General features: G+C 44.7%; 1 protein-coding gene across 2 annotated transcripts; it reads left to right on the forward strand.

Annotated features, from left to right (window-relative positions):
* Positions 1-906: 906 nt before the first annotated feature.
* On the forward strand, positions 907-25,977 carry SLC13A2 (solute carrier family 13 member 2). Of its 2 annotated transcripts, none has more exons than XM_005298268.4 (12): positions 907-1,279; positions 9,174-9,302; positions 9,627-9,763; positions 11,373-11,599; positions 12,609-12,795; positions 13,041-13,163; positions 18,521-18,742; positions 19,019-19,131; positions 20,027-20,148; positions 22,251-22,412; positions 23,328-23,465; positions 24,864-25,977. In XM_005298268.4, exons 1-12 carry the CDS (start codon positions 1,178-1,180, stop codon positions 24,999-25,001), a joined length of 1,800 nt encoding a protein of 599 aa, XP_005298325.1. In that variant the 5' UTR covers positions 907-1,177; the 3' UTR covers positions 25,002-25,977. The 2 variants fall into 2 exon arrangements, with proteins under 2 accessions (XP_005298325.1, XP_042713971.1); XM_042858037.2 differs by lacking the exon at positions 907-1,279 and adding an exon at positions 8,160-9,092.

A 25,977-nucleotide genomic window follows, 5' to 3' on the forward strand; every position in this document is an offset into this window, starting at 1 on the left:
AGTGCATCTCCTTTTTTGTGAATTTGGCCCCAATCCTGAACGTCTAATTCCAGGCCAACAGCTCAGGGGGAGGTTCTGCGTGAGTGAGGAGTTCAGATCTGGGTTCTTGTGAGGTGACATCACCTGACCAGAGTAGGGGCAGCATACTCCGCTGGTGTAAGCTGGTGCCACTCTAAAAGTAAGTAGAACTGTGCTAGTTTACACCAGCAGCAAATTGGGCTCATTTTGTGGTTTAATTACTGTAGAAACTTTACAGCTTAATTACCTGATGCAATAATTACACCATAAAAGGAGTTCAATTCTCTTCCTAGGATCTGAGGTCAGAAGGCTGGGATCTCTGCAGTCTCCCTCTGTAGCCCCATGCCTTGTTTACAGCACACAAAACTGCTATGTGCGGGATCTGGGCTCCCTGCAGACATCTGCACTCCCACTCATCAACTGCAGGGCATTGTGGCCGTGCCAAGAACGGCCCTGATGGAGATGGTGGGTCTGTAGGACCTAGTGCTCCTGCTCCCAGAGCGCTAGGGCTGGAATTCCATCTCTGATAGGGTTAGGGCTTCTGGTCATTTGAATTTTGCCCTGGTGGTTTTTGCTGTCACAAAAAAGCCTGGATGGAATCCCAGCTGCCTTAGTGTTTGAGGGAGAAGCCATACTTTCCTGAACTCCAGCTGGAGTATTACATACATGGATATGCTCCCTAATCATTTGAAGTATTTTATTAAAACAAAATTCTGAGCTGACTGTAGAAGGATTCTCACCTTCTGTAGGATTCTCCCATTCAGGGACTAACATTTTATTATGAAAGATAGGAACGTTAGCTGTCTTTGTCAATTCAGATTGACTGCTGGCAGAAAAGTGAGCACATATGTTTTGCAGTAGGATATTTGAATGTGCTCATGACCACCCTTCCCTTTGTAGTGACGTGAGACTGGTTGGGCCACAAGGGGTTAATTCTCTGCTGAATTTATCAAGCATCAGAAAGATTTCCCTTAGAAAGTTCCTGGTCTGTCCTTCCTTCTCTGTCCCCTCCCTCCTTTGTTCTCTTTTCTCTTTCACTCTGATCACGGTTCTAAAAACAACTCCTACCTGCCAAGGTCAATGTTTAATGTTTCAGAGCCTTTATATAGTCCCCATGAACAGACCTGTGCATCTTTCAGCACTGGGCTAGTTCAGCACCATGACTACTGTGTGGAAAGTGATTGTGGCCCACAGGAATTACCTGATTGCTTTCCTAGTACCTTTTCTGCTTCTTCCTCTCCCGCTGGTCGTTCCTACCAAGGTAAGAACTCTTAACTGCACTCAGAAACTCCGAGTTATTTGGAAAGCACTGCTTCTTGTACATTACAAAACCAAGCGGGAACCACAGGTCCGTTCCCTGATTAACTTCCATTGTGTCTGAGCTGGACAGTTACCTTTCCAGCTAAGTCCCCTTAGACCACTAATGGGGCACCTGGAATACTACAGCAAGGAGAGCCTCACTGGACAGTCTATCATGAAAATGTGTCACTGAATTACCGTAAAAATGTAACTTGCTTCAGATGATGGCCCTGATTCAGCAAAGCATTTTTGCACATGCTTAAAGTCCATACCTGTGTGCCTAACCTTAAGCACATGCTTAAATGGCTCCTGAGTTGAAGCTTATATGCTCAACTTTTAACTTCCCTCCTGATTTTCTCAAAAAAATCCTTTTCTGCTACTTTTCTAGTGTTGTCTTGAGACAGAGGAAACAATGTCAGGATTATTTGTTTTATATGTCAACAGGACAAGGCATTTCTGAGCTATGGGACAAAAATAAGGTGTGTTTCACTTTTTTAAAAGTTTTGAAACTTTTTTCCTTATGGAAAATAGTTTTTAAAGAATGATTTGGTTTAGAATCTTCAAAAGTCTTGTGGGACACTTAGCGTTTATGATTACTTCTGACAAAGGTAAGTTCAAATGTTGGAATTAGTCACTATAGACTTTTAAATTCTGATCATGCCAAGATATTCCATTGGACTTTAAAATCTCTGCCAAAAGTCTGTTAGAGTTTAGAAGATCTGCTAACAGAGTGCAGCCACCATCCAGTATTTACACACTGTGAAACGAGCTGCACTGGTTCAGAGACTACAAACTCTGCTGGCAGGATTTGATTTGGATACTCCTTTGTCTTGTGTTTCAGTCACACCTATGTGGTGCAGGGATGGTATTATCCCCATTTTACAGATAGCGAGCTGAGGCACACAGATTAAGGTTAAAAATTCCACTAATTTTGGGTGCCCAATTTGAGACACCAGGGACCTGATATTTTTGAGAGTACTTAGCATTATATTGACTTTACATGTTTAAAGCACAGCTCCTATTGACTTCCGTTGCAACTGTGAGTTTTCAGCATTGCTGCAAATGAGACCCCAGGCTATCAAGTTGGGCCCCCAGAAAATGAGAAACATACAGTTACTGACCCTCTGTGAAAAGTTTAGTTTCAGTTATTTGCCCAGCATCACACTGGGATTCTGTGGCAGAGGCAGAGATAGAATCCAGTTCTCAAGGGTGGCATTTAACTGCCTAACCATGAAATAATCCTTTGTCTCATTCACTACACGCCTTCCAACTTCTGCAACAAAAGAGGCAGGGTCCTAGAAACATACTCCTCCACTACACAGCCCTGATTCACCTCCAGAGCACAGTCTGTCCTACACACTAAATGAGTTACGGATCCTGTGGAAAAATCGCATGTGATCATGTAATTAGACTTCATCATAATGCATATACATCAGGGGGCTGAATGAAGGTTGCATATGATAACTTCCTAACTGTTGAGTGCTTGACTTTGTAAACTTAACATTTATTCAGATTTTTGAGTAATTTCCTGGGTTTTTAAAAAATCAAATTGAAAAAACCCCCATAAATTCCATCACGTGGCATCATATTGGCACCCACATGAGTTATGAGCAGGGTTGGAACCTTTAGATCCATGGCACAGATCTCTGCAACTGAAGCAAACGAAGTAACTGACAGCAACAGCAGCAGTAGGTTGTCATCCTCTCTGCGGACCAGCACAGAGGGAGATGAGACATACACGTTGCCAGTGGGTTTCACGGATTTGCTGGCAGCAGAGGAATGATGAGACTCAGGAATCTTGGTTCCATTCGGATTTTCAAGGGACAGCACAAGGCACAGCCCTGAGACAAATGCCAAGTTTCAGCTTCCTGCTCCAAAGTGGGGGGGAGGGGAAAGCGCTAGAGCTGTTCAAAAATGGTCTCAAGAATTTTTAACATGGACAAAAAATGTATTTTCCCCGAGCCTTGTTCTCAGAAATGGCTGACTCATCTTGGCTGAAATTTTACACAAAACTTCAGCCCGAGGCAGACAGCTGGCATGTAAAATTTCAGCCCAAATGGTTGAAGTTTGGCAAAGTTATGAGCAACTGAAAACAGGGTCTTATAATGGGATGTGGTGCACAATCTTAATAGTAGCAGGTGCCAGCAGTCCTGCCTATAATCATATATTTAAATACTTTCTTTAAAAAGCTAAAGAAATTCACAGACAAAACATTGTGTATACAGTTTGGCTCTAATTTAATACCGTTGCATGGAAATAACATTATTAGATGTTGCAATGATAAAAATAAAGTAAATGCTTGGAAGTGTAGAAACTCAAAGGTCCGGATGTGGAAGCACCCTTAACTCTAACTCTGTCAACACCATTCCTCTCCCTGTCCATCAGCACTCTCTTTCCTCAGCCACCAACCTCCTCCATATTTCCAATATGGACCATAAGCTATCAACTCCATCTGGTAAAATACAATAATGATATAAAGAACCAGAGCTCTTCAGTTATCTGAACATTGGTGTTATGAGATTCTAACCCCAGCTCACCAGAAATCCCAGCAACCACTATACTGTAGATACAGATTTCCACCAGCACCTCCAGCACATATGGGGCACTGCTCCCAAACACAGACACAAAAGTAGTTCCGCTGCCTGTTAACAGCAAGAAACACCAACCTTACACTTCAGATACTGCCACATACAGTCTAGAAACAACAGTGGATACTGCGCACACCCCAACCCCCAACGAAGGCAGTGGGAGCTGCAAGCGCTCAGCCTCCGTTAGGGTCAAAGGCCAAGAGGCAGGGCCCTGTGTATTCCACAATTTTGTGACCAGGGAATTCACTCCTGGCTGCAGAATCTCAGCTTATGGGAGAGACTTTCAGTGCACAAATGGGTATTAAGTGCTTGATTCCCATTGATTTTCAATGGCAGTTGGGTGCCTACCTTCTTTTTGTGCCTTTGAAAATATCCTCTGATGTTTATTGCCCTTATGGTGGCAGAGATAACCTTAAAATGTGAACAGATTGCAAACTGATGCAATGTTGCCTGCCTGAGTCTGCAGACATCCTGAAACAACATATCTGAGCAGTGTAACCTGTCCCATTCATCTCAGTCAAGGCCAGAGGGGCTCTAACTCTTATTCCATGGGTATAAAACTCTAAATGTTGATGCAGGCAGGCATCTGGCATTTTGTTTTCTGTTTCCCTACCCCACTGAGATCTGTCCTCCAGCACTCCCCAAAGGGACATGCTCCCTGCACCGTTGCATAGAATCAGGAAGCAGGCCGTCAAGGAGCCAGACCTGAAGTTCAGCTTGCAGTGAGGTGGGGCCGCCAGAAACACAGGCTGGCCAGCCTGGAGAAAGGTGCAGCAGAAGACGCCCAGTAAGCTGCTGCAGCTGGCTACAAGCTCCCCTCCTTTCCTGGCACACATGATGGGAAGGAGTTCCCTAGCCAGATCACCTAGGCATCATGAAGGGAACCAAAGCCCAGGGAGTGGAGCTGGGCTGGAAAGCAGAGTGACAAACCTGTCCTTGAAAAATCATTTCTGCCAAAAACAATCATTCACAATTTTTACACAAAGAGTATTTTCAACAATGAGCTATAGTTATGTGTGAGTAGGGGAGGTTGTGATGAGGGAAATGGGAATGAAAGGTATTTCATGGCAATAGACTAGATTAACATTGCTTCAGAATTTGGTCCCCTCATGCCACAGAGTACAAGGGGCCCTGCCTGTAGCCAAGCATTTCAAAAGTGATGATAGATTCTTAGAGTTTAATGCCAGAAGGAACCATTAGATCATCTAATGACCTCCTGTATATCGCAGGCCATTAAATTTCATCTAGTTACCGCTGTACTGAGATCAATGACTTGTGTTTGACTAAAACATATCTTACAGAAATGTATTTAGTCTTGATTTGAAGGTATCAAGAGAGGGAGAATCTACCGTTTACTTGAGTAGCTTGTTCCAATGGTTAATCACCCTCAACTGTTAAAAATGTATGCCTTATTTCTAATTTGAATTGTCTGGCTTCAGCTTCCAGCCACTGGTACTTGTTCTGCCTTTCTCTGCTAGATTGAGAGCTCTTTAGGATCTGGTAGTTTCTCCCCATGCAAGTATTTATGAACTGTAATCAAGACACCTCTCAATCTTTGTTTTGATCAACTAAACAGCTTGATCTCTTTAAGTCTCTCCCTGTGTAAGGCATTTTCTCCAGCCCTCAAATAATTTTTGTGGCTCTTTTCTGCACCCTCTCTGATTAAAGTTTTTGGATGTCCAATCTGAGACACCTCAATGGAGCCTGATTTTCTGAAGACAGGCACTCAGCTCTCTCTGAAAATCATGCTCCTTGAACATCTCACCCAAAATCACTTGTCACGTTCGCAAATTTTGGTCAAAGAACCAGTCTGCATCTTTTACTCTCCAAAATATGGACTCAGTGGAATATCCCACATACATGTAATCCTCTGACATGATTCGGGTGCGTCTGCAGAGAACAGGTGGTCAGGATACAGGGTCAGAGTTCAGGCCGTGAGGAACCTTAACTTTCAACTATTTATATATAATTGTAGTATTTTAATAATGCTTTATTTTTCTTATTAGTATTACAGTAATAGCTATTTACAACCACAACTAACTGAATCATGGTTTTGTCAGCAAGTATTCTGTAGGTCTGATTTCTCAGTCATTTGCATGCCAAGATTTTTGATTGTTATTATTTGCATTGCAGTAGCCCCCAGAGGCCCAGTTGGGGTCTGGGCCCCGTTGTGTTCGGCACTGCATAAATACAGACAAAGCAGTGCTCCCTGCAGTCTTGGGGATCCCTGCTCTGGGACAGTATAAGACACAAAGATGTAAAAGTATAATGGAAAGAAGACACATAATACATGACTACGTAAACGTTTTTCTAACAGTGTAAAGAGAAGTAGAAAAAAAAGTAGTTACTGAAATTAAATGGGACTTAACTCAGATAACTGCTTATGTGGCTGGGGAGTGGGATCCAGAACTTTTCACTACTAAGTCACGGCTTCAAACCCAGCCAAAGTTGGTTGTCCTGGAAGTTACCATTTTATCAGGTCACTTGTGGAAAGATTTGGTGGATCTCAATTCAGTGTCACAAAGGGCACCAACTGCCATCTATCTGGTGTTCAGCAGAGGCCAAGGACTGACCAGGCCATGGAGAGAGACAGAATATTTCTGACGCTCCAAGTCTAAACATGGCCTTTACAGGTTAAGACTGGGCACACTGCTGGGCCACATGGAAGAAGCTTGCACTCTTACATTGGCCCAGCGGTGCATCTTCAGTGTACAGGGCTGTCAAGCTGACACCTTACACTAAAAGGAAAAAAAAAAAAAAGCAAGGGGAAGGAGCAGGACACATAATGCCACACTGAGATGTCTGATCCCTCACAATTAACCAGCATACCTTCTCTAGTAATTAACTTGCTCCATTGGGAGATATGGATGGGGCCCTGAGATAAACTGTTGCGTGAACAAGGGTAAAACAAACAGAATGATAAAGGCTTTGTCTAAAGCCAAAGGAAGGAGAAATTGACAAAGATAAAAAGACAAATAATCAACACCTCACAGAAACCCAGCCACCAAGTGGAGCCTGATGCCTGGAGCTTCACTAGTCCATCTAATAGGATAACCAGCTTTGACTTCGAAGGAGGGTGTAAACTTTCACACATCTCAAAGGATTATATCCTGAATGCCAGCCTGGTGGTCACGGGGTCCCCTGGAGCATGAAACGGATTCGGAGCAGTAGCAGGATGTGCAAGATCTAGAGAGGAGGGTGTGTGAATGGAGAAAGAAGTATCTCTGTCCCTGGGGATAACTGATGACTCTACTGGTTGCCAATAGCACTGATATCCCTTTTCCAGGCCTCCAGACAGTTTATATTTTTCATTTTTATAAATCCCAATGGAGTAGGATGTGGGGGACTGTTCTGAGGAGAGAGTCTAAACCAAGGCCCATAATCACTGAATTCTTCACTGTCTCTGGGTCGGAGCCGTACAATGTGAAATATTATTAGGCCCCCCCATATGCTCCCTTTCCTGTCGCTGTGTTCCTGACCAGCTTTATTGGAGGTGACCCTGTGCAGGTGGAATGTGCCAGCATCCCAGCACTTGCCAGGGATTCTCACTGACAGCTTTGCCAAGAAAACCCAGTGGCTTCTCACGGGAACACTAAATGGGAGAGATGGATTAATCAACATTGGGAAACTCCAATTAATGTTCGGCTTGATGGAATATTTAACTAGGGAACTGCACTTTTTAAAGTTTCTGTGGTTGCCACTGAATATGGGGGGCCAAAATCCATCCTTTCCTCTCCTCAGAAATCCATCTCTTCCCCACCCATTCCTACTGCTGAAACCCTTATCCAGGACCTGGTAATCTCTACCTAAAGTACTGCCACTTTCTACTCTCCGGCCTACTGAATCTCACCTTTCATCCTTCCATGTCACAAGCTCTCCATCTCGTTCCATGCCATAGTCATGCTTGCCTCTTGCTTTCCTGGGTCTTCATGGGTCTGTCCGTGCCTGCTTCTCAGCTCTTGTCTAGTGCTATTCATCCACTTGGTTCCTGTGCTCAGACCAGTCCGTCCCACTCCCTTTAGAGCATTCGCCAGAAGATCGCTGTGCTGTCTCCCACACTGCCAGATAGGTTTGAAATTATCTCCTTGATTCCAGATTCCACATAACTCTTTCCCCCTTCAAATCCCTCTGCAAACTTCCTGCTAGTCACGCTTTCCAGCATTAACCCACACTTCTGTGCCAGTTGCAGAATGAGGGAGATGTAAGCCACCTCTCCTCAGTCCCCAGCACAAGGCCTGAGTCACCATTGTGTTACCACCTGAGGAACTACACCGAAATAAATGTAGGCATGTTGTCATAAAAATTGGAGTAACGCACTGGTAAATCAGACCCCTCGTCTGGAGAGGGCACCCTGCAGCCCATGGTCTCTTCCTCTCTGCGTTATCCCACCCCCAGGAAAGAACCCCCATGCACCATGCTATTTCAGATCACCCCGAAGTCTTGTCATGAAGTCAATATGTTTAATTCAGAAGCTGGAATTGTCCAGAGCACAAGTAAGCCAAAATCCCCTGGAGAAAAAGGGTAGGGTACAAACATTGGGATTGTTTCACCCTGGGGAAGGAAGAAGCTTTTGGATAATTTTGTGGATTGCAAAGGGCATTTTACAACAATACAAATAAAAAAAAGCAATCCCAGTGATTGGGAACGGAGGTTGAACTGTGATTATAGTTTGTCAAGTAGCCTATGCAAAGGCTGTGGCTTGTTGTGAAAAATCAAATGAAAAGTAAATATATAATGATTTACAATGCTAAAAATCAAGGCTGCGGAAACCAATCAAAGTTCATCTGGGCCACTGCATGAAACACGCCGGGAGAAAAGTGAACTGGACCAATGACTAACTGAGTTGTTCAATCATTCAAAGACAGAAGTAAATCAGGGAGAAGTTGCTACCAGCAGCAAAATCAAGGAGTCTGTTAAGAACTGCCAGCCTCTTATCTGGGCAGGGTTCAAAGTCATAGAAAAAGAAATCAGTCAGTGTATAAGTTTTGCCTTTCCCTATAAAGGCTCTTCCACAAGGTCACTGTATATGCTGCCCCCTTATTTCTATCCCAGATCTCTGACAAGGTCACTGAATGCTTTGCCCTTTTCTCCATGACAGGAGGCAGATAACTGGGATCTGTTCCCCTTCTCTACCTGTGGCACAGTTGGGAGAAAGAGGCTAGAAGCAGGCCTCTGACTGAATGCCTAGTAAGAGCGTATGAATAAGCTTGTGGGCTAGTGTCTCAGTCAGCTGTGCAGTGTGCTCTGATTGTATGCGTTCTCTTTCAGGAAGCCCAATGTGGTTATGTTATCATCCTGATGGCGCTGTTTTGGTGTATGGAAGTCCTGCCATTGGGTGTTACTGCCCTCTTTCCTGTCGTGCTATTCCCGCTCATGAACATAATGGATTCGACTAAAGTAAGAGATCTGGCTCTTACCTATGTGTGTGTCCATCAATCTCTCTGTCTCGGTGTGTCTGGGTGTCTCTCATCTGGTCAGTCCACAGGAACAGGATGGTTCCAACATGCAGTGTTGAGGAGGAGGAAACTGCATGACTGGCACCCAGAGAGAAGGCTCACAGAACAAAGAATATCTCTGACCACCTGGAATGAATGCTGGGTCCAGCTCCAGAATTGAAACCAAAGGAAAATTATTAGTAGTATTGGATGCATGTAGCCTGCATAACAGTGTCTCTGACCCTCCTTCAGCAAACGTTCTCTCTCTGACTGTTTTCTGTTTCAGGTCTGTATGGAGTATCTGAAGGACACCAACATGCTCTTCATTGGGGGGCTGATGGTGGCCATTGCTGTTGAACACTGGAACCTACACAAGCGCATCGCCCTGCGGGTCTTGTTAATCGTTGGGGTCAGACCAGCCCTGTGAGTGAGAACCTCAGAAGTGTGTGTGAGGGGGAAGAAGGGGGCTCAGTGAGAAAACCAGATTCCACCCAGGGAAGGAGTTTGGAAATCTTTTCATTCCTGATTCAGGAAAGCACCAAAGTACATGCCAACGTCCATCATTTAAGAGCTTTCTTGATCCAGGTCCTTTGTTTGCATTTGGTTCTCATCTCATTTCAGCCAGAGGGGTATGTGGGGCTTGGGAGTCTCCTGGGTGAAGAGTGAGATGAGTAATGAACTCCTGTATTCTCCGATATGTACTGCAGCCAGCTCTCTTTCTTTCCCCTTTCTATATCTTGGCTGGAAGGACTGACTTAATAGGAAATATTTAACATTATGTAGCTAAATGACAGTGAGAAAGGGAACATCATAACCAGAACCATAGAAAAGCACCGTGTTAATGATTACGATCCTGGAGTGGGGACTGGAGTCTCTGTATTTAAAGAGATTAGAAAATCAGGGGCAATTTGGTTTTGAAATGATAATTGTAAGGCAAAATTACAGAGGTCTATAAAATATACAGAGAAAGCTATATGATCCTATCTACTTTGTCCCATACCACAAGAACAAGGGAACATTTGAGGACATTATAAGACAATAGGATAAAAATAAATAAAACACAAAACACCTTTGTGCACAGTTTGTAATCAGCTTGTGTATCTCATTGCTGTAAAATAACGTAGTAGGATCCAAAGGAGGACTAGACTTTTATATGAATCAGAACGGAATCTGCAGTGATAAGAGGTGGGATAAATTACAAAGATTATTGATCCTCAAGCTTAAGGATGTTAACTGATCACTATCTGGGCTCAAAAATAAATTATCTCCCAGGCGACAGGGTTATACGATTAGCTGTTCCCCCAGGTCACTATCACCCCAATTTCAGATCTGCTCAGCTGGGCAAAGTTCATCTCATCTTGTGTTAAGGGCCCTCTGCTCATGCATGGCCTTGGTACCATTCTGTAATGATGATCAGCATAGGATGTACTGTACATCACAAGCCGAAAGCTCTGTGCTGCTATTCTCCCCTAGTGCTAATGGCAGGCACTGTACTTCGTTTCCTAGCAAAGAGGGCTCTCTCTCTAAGGAGATCCACCACTGGAAATGCTCACCCTGGCCATGCCCTGTACCCCAGCCCAGGACACATTAGCTAGTCAACAGCTAATTAAAGCATTTGCCCAGAGGAACAGGAGCTGACAGGACAGTCTTTATACCATAATAAAACCTATACAGAATTCCAGCCACAGCATGGAATGGTCTTCATTGGAGTCACGAATGGATCCTGCCAAACACACTGTTGCAATATGTATCTTTTTCTCCTGGAAACCTCTCCTCCTCTTTTCTCTCCATCCTCTCTTTTCGCTCCCTCTTCTTCCCTGACTTTCATCCTTCCTCCTCCCCTGAGAAGAATCCTGGGCTAGTGGTGAATTTACATGCAAACAAAATCCAGGCCATTAAGTGACTGAGAGAATTGAAGATAATTTTGTCCTTCTTTGTGTCTGTGGGGTGGGAGAGAAATGGAGCACTTTGAGGAAAGACTTTGGGTCCTTGACTTCTGAAGTGAGCTTCACATCAATCCTCTTCATTGCAGGCTAATTATGGGCTTCATGTCTGTGACTGCATTCCTGTCCATGTGGATTAGCAATACTGCCACCACTGCCATGATGATACCAATAGCCCAAGCTGTACTGCAGCAGCTGCACAAGTCAGAGCAGGAGACCAGTCCAGTGGGGCCTGTGGCTGGGAGCATCAACAAAGCCTTTGAGCTGCAGGAGGTGCCAGATAAATCAGATGCCTCTCAAGAGACCCAAAAACAAGGTACGTAGCTGTAGGTGTTTTCTCCTTTAGGAGTAATGGTGGATATGCAGGTGCCTTCTCCATCTCCACATTAGGTGCTTCTGGCCTCAACATTCATCTCTGCTTCTAAATTTTAACTTCATAAGGGAGGAAGATGTCTGTGGCATCCAGACTATATCAGAGAAGATTTCTGATATGAGAGAACTCTTTAATCTAGAAAAAAAAAGGTATAATAAGATCCAGTTGATGGAAGCTGAAATCAGAAAAATTCAAACTGGAAATAAGGTGCAAATGTAAAGCGAGGGTAATTAATCTCTGGCGTAACTTTCATAGGGAGGTATCAAATTCTCCATCACTTGGATTCCCTAAATCAAGTTGGTCGTCTTTCTAAAAATATACTGCACCTCAATCACAAATTATTGGGCTTGATACATGGATGGCAGTATGCAGTTCTCTGGCCTGTTTCATTAAGGAGGTCAGGTTGGAAGATCACAATGGTCTCCTACTGGCCTTAAAATCTCTGAATTTGTGAACAGGCAGCTCCCTTTCTTTATCAGCCTTCCTCTTCTTTCCTGACCCCTTGATTCTACTCAAGTGTCCTTGAATTTGAATCACAAGCTTTTCTTAATCAGGTCCTGATGTGGGATGAGCTGCCTGTTCTCCGGTTGCCTGTGTTCCTGAATGCGTTTTCTTCTCCCACTCCCCCTCGCCCCGTTCAGACATTGCTGATTCCAGTTACTAGTGTAGCCACGTGGTGTTATCAAACATCCACATTTTGTGTATTATTCCAATGTTCTAAAAAAAAAACTGTTTTGGGATTTCGTATCAATGCAAACATTAAATGGGACTGAGGCTCAGAGAACTGCCAAAGTCTGCCCTGAAATGACCATGTCTCGATACCTTTCCTCACCTTGGGATAGCCTGTTGTTCCTAAACTGGGAATACTGTGTTGTGCAGGCACAACAACCTTCCCCATTCCTGTCTAGCCCAGCTTGTGTAACTCTTCTCCTGTTCCTGCCTCTGCACCCAGATAACGGACATGTGCTCACAGTGGAGGAAGAAGAGAAACTGAAAGATCTGAAGCAGCTGGAAGAGGAGAAGCACCTGACATTTTGCAAGGGAATGAGCCTCTCTGTTTGTTATGCGGCCAGTATTGGAGGGATCGCAACCTTGACTGGTACTACCCCCAACCTGGTGATGAAGGGACAGATGGATGAGTGAGTACAGAGGGGTTTGGGACTGCACCCCCAGAATTGCTGTCTGTTAGTAGTAACCTTGGGCTGGGGCTAAGCTGCAGCCAAAACAGAGAAGGAAAAAGTAAATTTGACGCCGTTCTGAGGAAGGGAGAACCCGGACAAGCTCATTTTTGGTCTGGCCCCACAGCCCCCTCTCCTCTCTGGGCCACAGATTATGAGACAGAAATGAGTGCAGTTGTTGTAGTGACATCTGTTTATACTTCCAGGCTCTTTCCTGGCAATAACAATGTGGTGAACTTCGCTTCCTGGTTCATGTTTGCTTTCCCTACCATGATACTGTTGCTGGCTCTTTCCTGGATTTGGCTCCAGATAATGTTCTTGGGATTTGAGTAAGTACTTTATGCTCATTGAAACAAATATAAATTGATGCTTCTGCCATTGATCCTGTCACAGTTTCAGAGTAACTACACCTGTATTCCCTGCTCTGTGATCTGCTCCAGGAGTTCCCAGTCACGTTTCAGGTCTCCAGCCACCTCCTGTTTCTGGGTAGGAATCCTTGTCCAACTCCCTTCTGACCAGGGGTTTTAAGGCTGCACACTCCCTGATCTATACTGTGATCTCCTTAGCAAGCCAGTCTGCCTAAAGGTCAGCACCTGGGCTTTGCTTTCTCTTCAAGTCTATGACCAGTTACAAGTTACCACTCAGCTTCTTCTAAGCAAGCATATTTATTCTGAATGTAAAAGCATTACAGAGAATGCATATAAATACAATAAAAGAAACTACTTGCATGGTAAAAAGCTGACCAGAGGTCACTCCCAACTTCAACATTGCCTCAAACCCCACTGCAGGATTTTCCCTGTGTTTACATGTTCAGAACAGTCTTTAGATCCAGAACCAGCATCCAGACTGAGCAGATCAGCTGTTTCTTTCTACAGCTGGGGCCTTTGATCTCCAATCTCCAGGAACTGGTAATCACCCAGCAGTCACCTTCTCCTTTGGACATAGCTTCAAAAGAGGGTTTTGCATAATCAGAGAATTTGTATTATCCACTCCCCAAGGATTCCCCAGGAAATCCACTTACCACTTACCCATACAGGTAAGAACTGCAGAGAAACAGTCAAACAAAAAAGAGTCCCATTCAGTTCCATCACATGAAGGCAAACAACTAAATAGTGACCCATTTTAAGTGCTTGTATACAAATGCTAGTAGTCTAAATACTAAGATGGGTGAACTTGAGGGCCTGGTATTAAATGAGGATATTGATATAACAGGCATCACAGAAACTTGGTGGAACGATGACAATCAATGGGAGACGGTAATACCAAGGTACAAAATATGCTCACACTCATGGGGGAGTGGCCCTACATGTGAAAGAAAATATAGAGTCAAATATAGTAAAAATGGACCAAACTGTACCATAGAATCTCTATGGAGAGAAATTCCCTGCTTGAATAATAAGCATATAGCAGAAGGAATATAGTACTGACTCCCTGACCAGGATGGTGATGGGACTGTGAAATGCTCAGGGAGATTAGAGAAGCTACAAAAAAAGAAAACGCCAAAATAATGAGCGATTTCAACTATCCCCATATTGACTGGGGACATGTCACCTCAGAACAGGATGCAGAGATAAACTTTCTAGAATCATTAATGACTGCTTCTTGGGGCAGCTAGTCCTGGAATCCACAAGGGGAGAGGCAGTTCTTGACTCAGTCCTAAGTGGAGCACAGGATCTGGTCCAAGAGGTAACTATAGCTGAATTGGTAAGTAATAACGACCATAATGTAATTAAATTTAACATCCTCGTGGGGGGGAAATACCAAAGAAACCCACCACTGAAGCGTTTAACTTCAGAAAGGGGAACGACACAAAAATGAAGAAAGTAGTTGAAAGGAAATTAAAAGGAACAATCCCAAGTGAAATGCCTGCAAGCTGCATGGAAACTCTTTAAAAACACCGTACTAGAAGGGCAAACTAAATGTATACCCTGAATAAAAATTAGAAGAAAAAAAATAAGAAGAAGATCAAAAAATTGTCACTATGCCTAAACAGCAGAGTAAAAGAGGCAGTTAGAGGCAAAAAGGCATCTTTGACTAACTGGAAGTCAAATCCTACTGAGGAAAACAGAAAGGAACATAAACGTTGGCAAGTCAAATGTAAAAGCATAATTAGGCAGGCCAAAAAAAGAAGTTAAAGATCAGAGAAAGGGACACAAATACTAACAGCTAATAGTAGAAGCAGGAAGCCTGCCAAACCATCAGTGGGGGCACTGGAAGATCAAGGTGCTAAAGGAGCACTCAAGGAACACAAGACCATTGCAGAGAAAGTAAATGATTTCTTTGTATCATTCTTCACTGCAGAGGTTGTGGGGGAGATTCCCATACCTGTGCCATTCTTTTTAGGTGACAGATCTGAGGAACTGCCCCAGATTGAGGTGTCAGTAGAGGAGGTTTTGGAACAAATTGATAAATTAAACAGTAAGAAGTCACCAGGGCCAGAGAGTATCACTCAGAGTTCTGAAGGAACTCCTAACTGTGGTATGTAACCTATCACTTAAATCAGCTTCTGTACCACATTTTTAAACAGCGATTTTTAAAAAAGGCTCCAGAGCTGCTCCTGGCAATTACCGGCCAATGAGCCTAACTTCAGTACCAGGTAACTATAATAAAGAACAGAATTATCAGACAGATAGATGAATAAGATATGTGGGGGAAGAGTCAACACAACTTTTGAAAAGGGAAATCATCCCTCGCCAATCTATTTGAATTCTTTCAGGGTATCAACAAGCATGTGAACAAAGGTGATTCAGTTGATATAGTGTACTTGGATTTTCAGAAAGCATTTGACAAGGTCCCACACTAAAAGCTTTTACGCAAAGTGAGCAGTCATGGGATAAGAGGGATGGTCCTCTCATGGATCAGTAACTGGTTAAAAGACAGAAAACGAAAAGTAGGAATAAATGGTCAGTTTTCACAATGGAAAGAGGCAAATAGGAGGGTCCCCCAGGGGTCTGTATTGGGACCAGTCCTAGTCAACATAGTCATAAATGATCTAGGAAAAGAGGTGAACAGGGAGGTGGGCAAAGTTTGCAGATGATGCTAAATTACTCAAAACAGTTAAGCCAGGGGTCCCCAACGCGGTGCCCGCGGGCGCCATGGTGCCCGCTGGGGCATCTATGTGCGCCCGCGTCCTGGCTGGCGGATGAGCATCCGCCAAAATGGCGCTGACAAGCAGCGTCAACCAGAAGCGTCGCCGCCGAAATGCCGCCAATTTCTGATGGCATTTCGGCGGCGACGCCTCTGGATGATGTTGCTTGTCAGCGGCATTTCGGTGGCGATGCCTATTGACGTTGCCGCTTCTCAGCGGCATTTCGGCGGATGCTAGTCCGCTGGCCATGGTCCGCGGTGGCTCGTTGTCTGGCACCCGCCAGACGAAAAAGGTTGGGGACCACTGAGTTAAGCCAAAGATGATTGTGAAAAGTTTCAAAAAGGGATCTCACAAAACTGGGCAACAAACCAGCAGATGAAATTCAGTGTCAATAACTGCAAAGTTATGCACGTTAGAAAACATAATCCTAACTATGTATATCCAATTATGGGGTCTAAATTAGCTGATACCTCTCAAGAAAACTATCCATGATGACGCCGAGATCTCTAACTGACAACATGTACTCAGTGTACAGCAGCAGTCAAAAAAACCAAGAGCATGTTAGGAACCATTAGGAAAGGGATAGATAGTAAGAGAGAAAATATCATAATGCCACTATATAAATCCTTGGTACGCCCACATCTTGGTACACCTGGTTGCCCCACCTCGAAAAAGATATATTAGAATTGAAAAAGGTACAAAGAAGAGCAACAAAAACTAATCAGGATATGGAATAGATTCTGAATGAGGAGAGAGTAAAAAGATTGGGACTGTTCAGCTTAGAAAAACAACAACTAAGGGGGGGATACGACAGAGGCCTATAAAATCATGACTGGTATGGAGGAAGTGAATAGGGAAGAGTTATTTACTCCTTCTCATAACACAAGAATCAGGGGCGACTGAATGAAATTAATAAGCGGCAAGTGTAAAACAAACACAAGGAAGTATTTCTTCACACAAAGCACAGTCACCCTCTGGAACTTGTTGCCAGGAGATGTTGTGAAGGCCAAAAGTATAACTGGGTTAAAAAAAGAACTAGATAAGTTCATGGAGACTAGGCTCATCAATCCCTATTTGCCAGGCTGAGCAGGGACACAACCCATGCTCTGGGTGTCCCTAAAGCTTTGACTGACAGAAGCTGCAACTGGATGACAGGGGAGGGATCACTTGATAACTGCCCAGTTCTGCTCATTCCTTCTGAGACATCTAGCACCGGCCACAGTCAGAAGACAGAATACTGGGCTAGATGGACCATCTCTGACCCGTATACCATTCTTATGAAGTCAGGGCACCTAACCCCTCCTATCCATTGTGCTGCTGTGGCTTCATTTCTGTTTTTAGTGCACTAGTCTGATCAGAGCTAGCCTGGGAATGTCTTCCCAAACTCGAAATTACACCTCCATCCCAAAGTGTAGCTATACCTTTCGTCTCTCCCATCTTAACCCCTTCTCCCAACACCTTTGAGCCCACTTGCCTCTCCAGCTACTGCCCTTTTTCCCTGTCATCTCTAAGCTCATTGAATGCACTGTTTACAATCACTATCTTGAGTTCCTCTCCTCCAAATTCCATCCTAGACCCTCTCCAATCTGGCTTCTGCCTCTTCCACTCCACCGAAACCACTCTTGGCAAAGTCTCTCATGACCTGTTCCCAGCCTGCCTGTCATTCAGGCGCATGACCTTGGCATCATCTTCAACAACTAGATCTTCACATCCAGACTATGTCTAAATCTCACTGATTCTTTCTGCGTGACATCTCTAAGATGCAACTGTTCCTATCCATCCACGCAGCTAATACTCTTAGCATCTCGCATCTCCATTACCGGAACAACCTGCTCTCTCATCTTGACAAATGCAGTCTTGCCCTGCTGCTATCCATTCAGAATGCTGCTGCAAAGATCACTTTCCTAGATGGCTGCTATAAGCACGTCATCCCTCTTCTTGAATCCTTCCACTGGCTCCCCTCTTCTCTGTCGCATCGTACAAAAGCTGCTTGTTTTCACTTCACAGACCCACCTATCATCTTTTATTCACTACTGAAATGTCAACTCCTGCCTCCAGTGGGCCTGTGATGTCAGCCTCCATTGCCCACTTGTTAAATGTTCAAACAAGGCCCTTGGTGCTTTCTCCCAGGCTTCTCCTCACACTGGCGAGGATCTGTCCATATTCACCCTCAAAGCTACCTCATTCTCCATCTTCAAATCCCTCCTCAAAACTCTCCTTTGCCTCAATGCCTACAAAAAACTTGACACCAGTTAACCTGATGGTGCACTGAGACCACAGCTGCCCATTTTCTCATTGTTTCCTTTTTCCCGCCATCTCTCTCTCTCTCTCTGTCCATCTAGTGTCTTTTGTCTCACATTTAGCCTGTATGCTCTTTGGCACAGGGACTGGCTTTTTATTCTGTGCCTGTGCAGCACCTAGCACAATGGGGTCCTGGTCCCTGACGAGGGCTCCCAGGCGCTATGGACATACAAATCAATAATAGTGGTTTTGGCACTCCGAGAAATGCAGACTTTGGATGCCAATTCAGTATGTTCTTTTAAATGCTGCAGATACCCAGGGAATTGCTATGACATCTGCTTCTCTGTTTTATTCTAGCTTTCGGAAGAATTTTGGTTGCGGAGCTAATGCGTCTATGAAGGCAAAGCAGAAAATGGCTTACAGGGTTATCAAGGATGAGCACAAGAAGCTGGGCCCCATGAGATTTTCAGAGATAGCTGTCACAGTCCTCTTCTTATTATTGGTGGTGCTTTGGTTTACCAGAGACCCTGGGTTCATGCCAGGCTGGGCAACTAATGTCTTCAACAAGAATGGCGAAAGGTATCATTGCTTTTCCTGTCCCCCCAAACAGCAGCCAAACACTGAACAGTAGAGATCCAGTATGGGCGTGCGGGAGAGTATCCTGCCTTCTCACCTGCTCAAACCACATTGGCTCTCTGTTCCCATCTGGATAAATCCTGCATAGTCTGTGGCCTAGCCTTTCGGCAGTACCATGCCAAATCCAGATGTAAAATCTTGCCCCAGATTGTGCTGCCCTAGCTCCTTTAATACCCCTGCCAAACATACTAGACTCATTTCTGGATCAATCTCTTGCAGTTATGTGACTGATGCGACAGTTGTCATCTTCATTTCACTTCTGATGTTCCTAATCCCTTCAGAGATCCCCACCTATCTATGGCATAATAGGGCTCAGCAAGCGCCACAACAAGGTAAGAACTAGCTCAGTACATCAGAAAATCACAATAGAACACAGGAAGTTTCCCTGCATCTTGGATTTACAAGGGGAATTTCAAACACTGAACAATTCCAAGGAGCCAAAGGACAGTGCTGGGGAGGTATCTTCAGAGCTGTTTGTGGTTTCCTGCAGGACTGAAATTATATGCTTTCCACTGTGCATTTCGCTGATCACAGAATGAGTCCGTTTCTGGTGCATACCATGAAGTGGGCTGTAGCCCACGAAAGCTTATGCCCAAATCAATGTGTTCGTTTCTAAGGTGCCACAAGGACTCCTCATTCTTTTTGCCCAGCAAAGGGCATTATATGCATGAATCATCACTGCTGAAGCTGGAGAGTCAAGGAGGAGACATAAGATTTCCTGGGGGGATAGTTAGCAGCTCTGAGGATATGTTCCCACACATCTAGTCTGTTCTTCCACCTTCTGGGGGTGAGGGCGAGTTTCCTATGACTTACTCACTAGTGTTTTCTCTAGTCTAGTTTAAAAAGTTTGAAGTGATGAAGCTTCCGTCACTTCCTTTAGGAGACAATCCCATAGTCTAGTAGACCCCATTCCGTGTTGCTCCAGCTCTCCACTCCCAGGAGGAAATGCAAGAAGTGGGGAGTCTCACAGGCATCAGACACTAGTAGTGTTGCCGTGTGTTAGCACAAACTAGGAGCATGGAGCCGAGGGAAGGGCTATATTGTGGGCACTGTTGCTGTTTGTCAGGGGAGCAATGTGCACCAGAGCAACTAAAGGAACAGCTGGACCAAGGCCCACAAAGCTGCTGCAGCTTACGCTTTCCCCTGGTGCTTGGGAGTGGAGTGCAGAGATGCTCCCTTGGATGTGCTCTCCATCCCTGTGGCTCACAGACTGGTTCTGGATTTTAGATAGCACAAGGCAGATTCCAGTGCTCCCTGCTCTCTTGGACTGGAAGACGGTTAATCAGAAGATGCCCTGGAACATTGTGATTTTGCTGGGAGGTGGCTTTGCCCTGGCCAAAGGCAGTGAGGTAACTTCATCTGTCTGCTTACCAGAAACATTTATCTAACTGGACAAGGTTTTATTTTGCTCTTTATTTTTGTTTGCACCCTGTGGAACACCAGAGGGCACTCTAGTAGCACCAAATGCCCATTCTCTCAGCTGGAGACCAGCATTAAGAACAGTCTTGTGCTCGCTCCTGAGTTTCTACTGCTGCTGTGCACAGGTGACATAGCCACTACCCAGGGAGGCAGAACAACTAACTGTGATTCTGAGCAGGGGACTCATGCGGGAAGGGCCAAACACATCAAATAATGCAAGTCAATGATGATTTCTTGGCATGACAAGCTGCCCAAGTGTTGCCCAAGTGTGAGGAGGCACAGGCAGGCAAGATCTGCCATGATGGGATTCCAAACGATTTCAGGTTCTTTACTGTTCAGTGCTGGATCTGTGCAATGCAGCATTGCCACCTAGAAGCCAGCTGGGCTAAAGGCCGCCTGATGCAGACACCTCCCATTAAACAGAAGTTGTGCAGCAGGTGTGACTTGCATCCCCATATACATTTGTTAGCAAGCGTGGCTGTGAAATGGAATAGAAAAGAACAGAAGGAAGATGGTAGAACGTAGTGCAGAGTCTAAGTCAGAAGACTTTTCCACTGTGATTCGGAGAACATGAGTAGCAATATGTGCAACTGATGGGCCAACCATGGACAACTTGTTCCTCTCTCACCTCAGATTTGGAAACCAAATATTGGAAATTGATGGAGAACAGTGAGATACCGAATTGAATTGAATGTAAGAAAGCACCATGTCTAACAAATAGTCATTTGTTTTGTGGTAACAACGAGAAGCCCCAGTCAGGGATTAGGATCCTATTTTGCTAGGCATTGCACACACCGATAACAAAAAAATGTTCATATAACACAAGAAACAATGGGTGGCTACACCAAACAGATGGTGCGGTGAAACACATGGAAACAGCGAGAGGATTATGATTAGTGTAGTAAAGCAATGGTCGCAGCACACCAACAGCCTGGTTATTGTTGAGTTTTGTAGGCATTGCAGCAGAGTGAGGTTTAAGGAGAGGTTTGGAGGAGGATAATATAGTACTGTGCAGATGTTAATGGGGAACTACCCTCATACATCAGAAGTGGCATAGGATAAACTGTTTATGGAACAATCTGATGAATAGGAAATAAAGACTTGTACCACTGGTGGTCCAGAAGAGGTGGTTGATGGCTCCATGCTGTGTAAGAGATAATAAATAAAGCAGGGATAGGCCATGAAGGAAGTTACAGGCGAAGACAAGTTGTTTGTGTTTGATGTGGTGGGAAAGAGGGAGCCAGTGGAAGGCTGCAAAGAGTGAGAGGATGTGGTCAGAGTGACAAGGCAGGAAGATAATCTTAGTGGAAGTGCTTTTAATGGATTTGGAGGAGCTGGAGGGGCAAGGTGGCATTTGTCAAGACCAGAAAGGAGGAGGTCATAGTAGTCAAGATGTGGAATGAGAATGCGTGAAAATTTTAGCTGTGTGGACAGAGGAAAGGCTGGATCACAGAGATGTTATTCAGGAAGAATCATCAAGATACAGACATAGTCAGGGTGTGTGAGTCTACAGAGAGAGCTAAGTCAAAACTGATGTCCAACTTACAGGCCTGTGTAACAGGGCGGATGCTGGTATTGTCTACAGTCAATAGGAAGGAGTAGGGGTCAGAAGGAGTAAGAACTCAGTTTTGACTATGTTGCATTGAAGTTGGCAGCTGGACACCAACAAGGGCCTGTCAGAAAGAGGGGCTGAGATTGTTATTTGGACAGGAGACAGGTCCAAGTAGTGATCACGTACAACTAATGCCCTGCACAGTGTAATGGGAAAGAACTCCTTTATACAAATAAGGGACAATACAGTATTCTTTCCCTCTCAGTGGCGTTAGGATGAAAAAAGTGTGCGTGTCTTATTCATTCCCTTGAGTTCTGTTGCCTGTGAATAAAGACTAGCTGCTTTTCTCCAGAGAGCAGTCTTTGAGTGAGACAGTGGGATTGGCAGGGAAAATATGTTTACTGAGTGTAGCTCGTTATGGCACTTGCCCAAGGACATGTCCACTGTGCTGACCGACCTCTCTCCATCCCTCTCTTTCAGGAATCTGGTTTGTCTGTATGGTTAGGTAGCAAACTGACCCCTTTGCAGAATATCCCATCTCCTGCTATTGCTTTGCTGTTATGTCTCCTGGTGGCCACTTTCACCGAATGCACCAGTAATGTGGCTACCACCACCCTCTTCCTTCCTATACTGGCTTCCATGGTAAGTGCCACCTTTTCAGATTGCTTCTGCAGGAAAAGTAAAAGAACCTTCAATCATGTTCCAAGTACAAACTTACTCAGTTACTCAAAAACCCTAACAGAGCCAACCACAGGCTCATGCCCTTGATCACGTGATAAGGTTTAGGATATAGATTTATTACATATATTCTAAAATAAGGTGTGCAGGTGAAAATAACAGGACTGATAGGCCAGGCAACTGCAGTCCTTTTATTCACAGCAAAGGCAATGGCAGTGTTAACTTTCCCATACCACCACATCAGTGTGCCTCATCGTGACCTTCAGGGTCACCTCTAGGGGTGACAGCAAAGATCAGCCTCCACAATCCAGTCAAACCTTTGCAGCTCCACTGAGAGTGGCTATAAGGAGACCACTAGTGCCAGCTGTGGGGGTAGTTTTAGGATGTGAAAATCTGGCCCCAGCAGGAACTGGAGTAAGAATCACCAGACATATTTTGCATAAGACACTGAACAGTATGACCTGTAATTCTTTACTGAAGAGAGCCAAATTCCCCCTTACCCAACCACTGCCCCTCAGAGCTTGGGGGCTCTTCTTTCAAGTGGTACATTTACTTAGCTCTTGACGAAGGACTTTGATGACTTTTTCCCTATGTTTACGGAGTCTGGACTGGACTGTGATAATTGTGATTAACAATTTATATTACAGTAGTAGCGGGCTCAGGGCCCCAGTGTGCTGGTCACTAGGAGCTCCTGCTTCCTGAGCTCTGCGGGAGTGACTGGAAGCTTCTGAAGCAGGACGGAAAGTGTCCCGGAGTGTCTGGGAAAGGGAAGGGTGGGGCACGTGTCACGGCTAAACACAGCCAGATTCTTCTGGCCCAGACTCCCTATGAACTTTGCTGGTATTAAAACTGTCTCCGTTCTTCTCACCTCCTGCACAGGCTCAAGCCATCTGCCTCAATCCGCTCTACGTCATGCTGCCATGCACACTCTCCGCATCATTGGCATTCATGCTCCCAGTGGCTACTCCTCCCAATGCCATTGCCTTCTCCTATGGACAGCTCAAGGTTATTGACATGGTGAGCAGCAGGGCACCCCTCCGATTTTCACTTACACTGTTTTTTACCCCTCTCCTTTTTTGTCTTAGTTTTTCCTTGACAAGGTATTACAGAGCGGATTGTACCCTGCTAAAATCAAATGGAATAAAGAGCCTAGACCTGTGCATTAACATAGGTCACTGGGACCAGGAAGTACACTCCGAGCCATATGAACAAGAACTGCCGTTGAGCTCTTAGAAAACAGGCAGAGACACTGCATGGAAAGAGTTTCTTAGGGTGCTCCAACAGCACCCGGGAATTGATGGGAAATGGACGTGTGTAGCTGTGCAGATAAACTAAATACAAACCGTGATAATGGCAGAAGGGTTCCTATCATACTGCTCTTCTGCACAGCTTAGGCAAAGCCTCAGATGTTTGTCTCTGCCAGTTATTCAGTGCATTCCACCATGGCTGGACTTGCCTTTCTCATGATAGCAGAGAAAGAGAAGGGCATCTTTAAAATTGACATATAAGGGCAGCAGCATTGCCCCCCCAAAGTGAACATCAAATCTAGATGCCAAATCAAGAAAGGGCTGCGTAAGTGTGTGGCTGGGATTCCAGGTCTTCTGAAAAGACTTAGCCCTATCCAAATAAATACTCAAAGTCTTCTTAACAGCTAGGATATGGAGCCAGTTTACTCTGATGTGAATGAGGTTTTGGAAAGAAAACCAGATTAATGGTCTGGGTTAAGTGATTTAGCATCAGCTACAGGCAAAAACAGTGGTATTGAAATTAAACTTCTTGGGTTTAATTTATGACAGACGAAAGGCCCAGAGATGCATAAAGGGGCTCTAAGATTCCCAGAGCAAGCTGGGGGAGAATTGCCCCCAGTGCAGGAACTGAGGAGCACAGCCACAGACTGTACTGTGAGGATTCCTCACAAGACCTGCTATGGGGCCATGCTGGTAGGGCTGGGAGAGGTGGGCTGGAGGAGAGGCCGCAGCTCCACAGCACTATGCAGGGGCCACTCCAGCCTTCAAAGCAGCTCACCATTGGGAAGGCACAAAGGTGGCATAAAGTCATCTCAGGCCTCCCTCCCCCTAGGCTGAGAAGTGCGTGGTATGCCTCGAAGAGGCTCCACTCAGAATCCGATCCCTTGATTCCTGTTTGTTTTGCTCTGCACACTGCTACAGGAAACAAGGGATCCCAAATTTAAACCCCTTCCCCACCTGGGCCTCTATATCCCCAGCACAAAGCTGAGCCATTCCACCCAGGCCATCTTCCTCAGATGGACACGGCTGCCCAGCCTGGGTGCCAGAATAAGGATCTACAGATCAAGCCACAAAAGCCATCCATACAAACTCCCTACTCCTGATCAGCAGAGCGGAAAGAAAAAACAGACTTAGTTCAACTATTGACACTGTTTCTTTACAATTCTAGGCTAAAGCTGGGAGTGTTCTCAACATCTTGGGTGTCCTGACAATCATGCTTGCCATAAACACCTGGGGCTACCCCTTGTTCAATTTGAATAAATTTCCAGTATGGGCAAACAGCACGTCAGCAGCTTCCTGTTACTAATACAGATGGACAATGAAACCAATAGTGGTGTCTGATGGAGCAGTATTGTCACTCTGACCAGCAGCACCATCTACTCAAGCTTTGGTGTTGTACTGGACCAGACACAACATCTAGAAACAAAGTCACCCAGATGTTAACAGCAACACAATTATCTGACTCTTCTGCTGTATGCAAAAGATATAGCCTTGTGCTGTGCAACCCTTGCTGGGGTCCCAGGCTACCTCTCTCTTGACAACCAGTGGGAAATTTCCCCCAGTATCAGGCACATCCATTGGCTCTCAGATTTTGCCTGCAAATTCAGTGTTTGTTTTGAGTGTACAAGAAGAGGAAAGGAAGTGTGACAGAGAAGTGTATGTAAGAGGTTGGAGGGAGACATTTGCACCTGATGTTGTGTATGCAACTGTGTGTATTTGAAACCTCTGTTTGTAGGTACAGACCTCTGTGTATGTGTGCTTGTGCATGGGCATGGTGAACATAAAACGGTAAGTGTGATCTGCAAGCACTCCGGCAATGTATGTATTGTAACAGTTATGGACAAATCAAAACACTATCTAGCCCATTCTATTTCTCTGTAATTTATTTATTTTAAATTCACTCTGTAGTTGAAGTTCCTAAGAGCTTCTGAAAGTAAGAGGCTGTTTTCACTATGACTATTTATGGAGGCTCAAAAACTGTGCAGGGGTAGTCTATTTTTTTGTCAAGATCCAAATTTGTTGGTCAAGGTATAGTCAAGGTCCAAACTCCAGAGAAAATAACAAAAAAGAAAAAAACAACAACAATAATTATAATAATAAGTACATAAAAAGATTTTGGGGTTCATTCAAAAGTGTCTGGCAGTCCGGATTTGGCCCATGGTCCGCCTATTGACTACCCCTGCTGTAACAACATGACACGAACTCTAGCATTCTCCTGAGAATGGGAAAATTCTTGTTTCCTAAAGTATTGGTTGAATTAAAGAATGTGTATGCAAATCCTA

The sequence above is a fragment of the Chrysemys picta genome, chromosome 19 (genome assembly GCF_011386835.1).
Source record: "Chrysemys picta bellii isolate R12L10 chromosome 19, ASM1138683v2, whole genome shotgun sequence".
In the NCBI taxonomy this organism is placed as follows: Eukaryota; Metazoa; Chordata; order Testudines; family Emydidae; genus Chrysemys; species Chrysemys picta.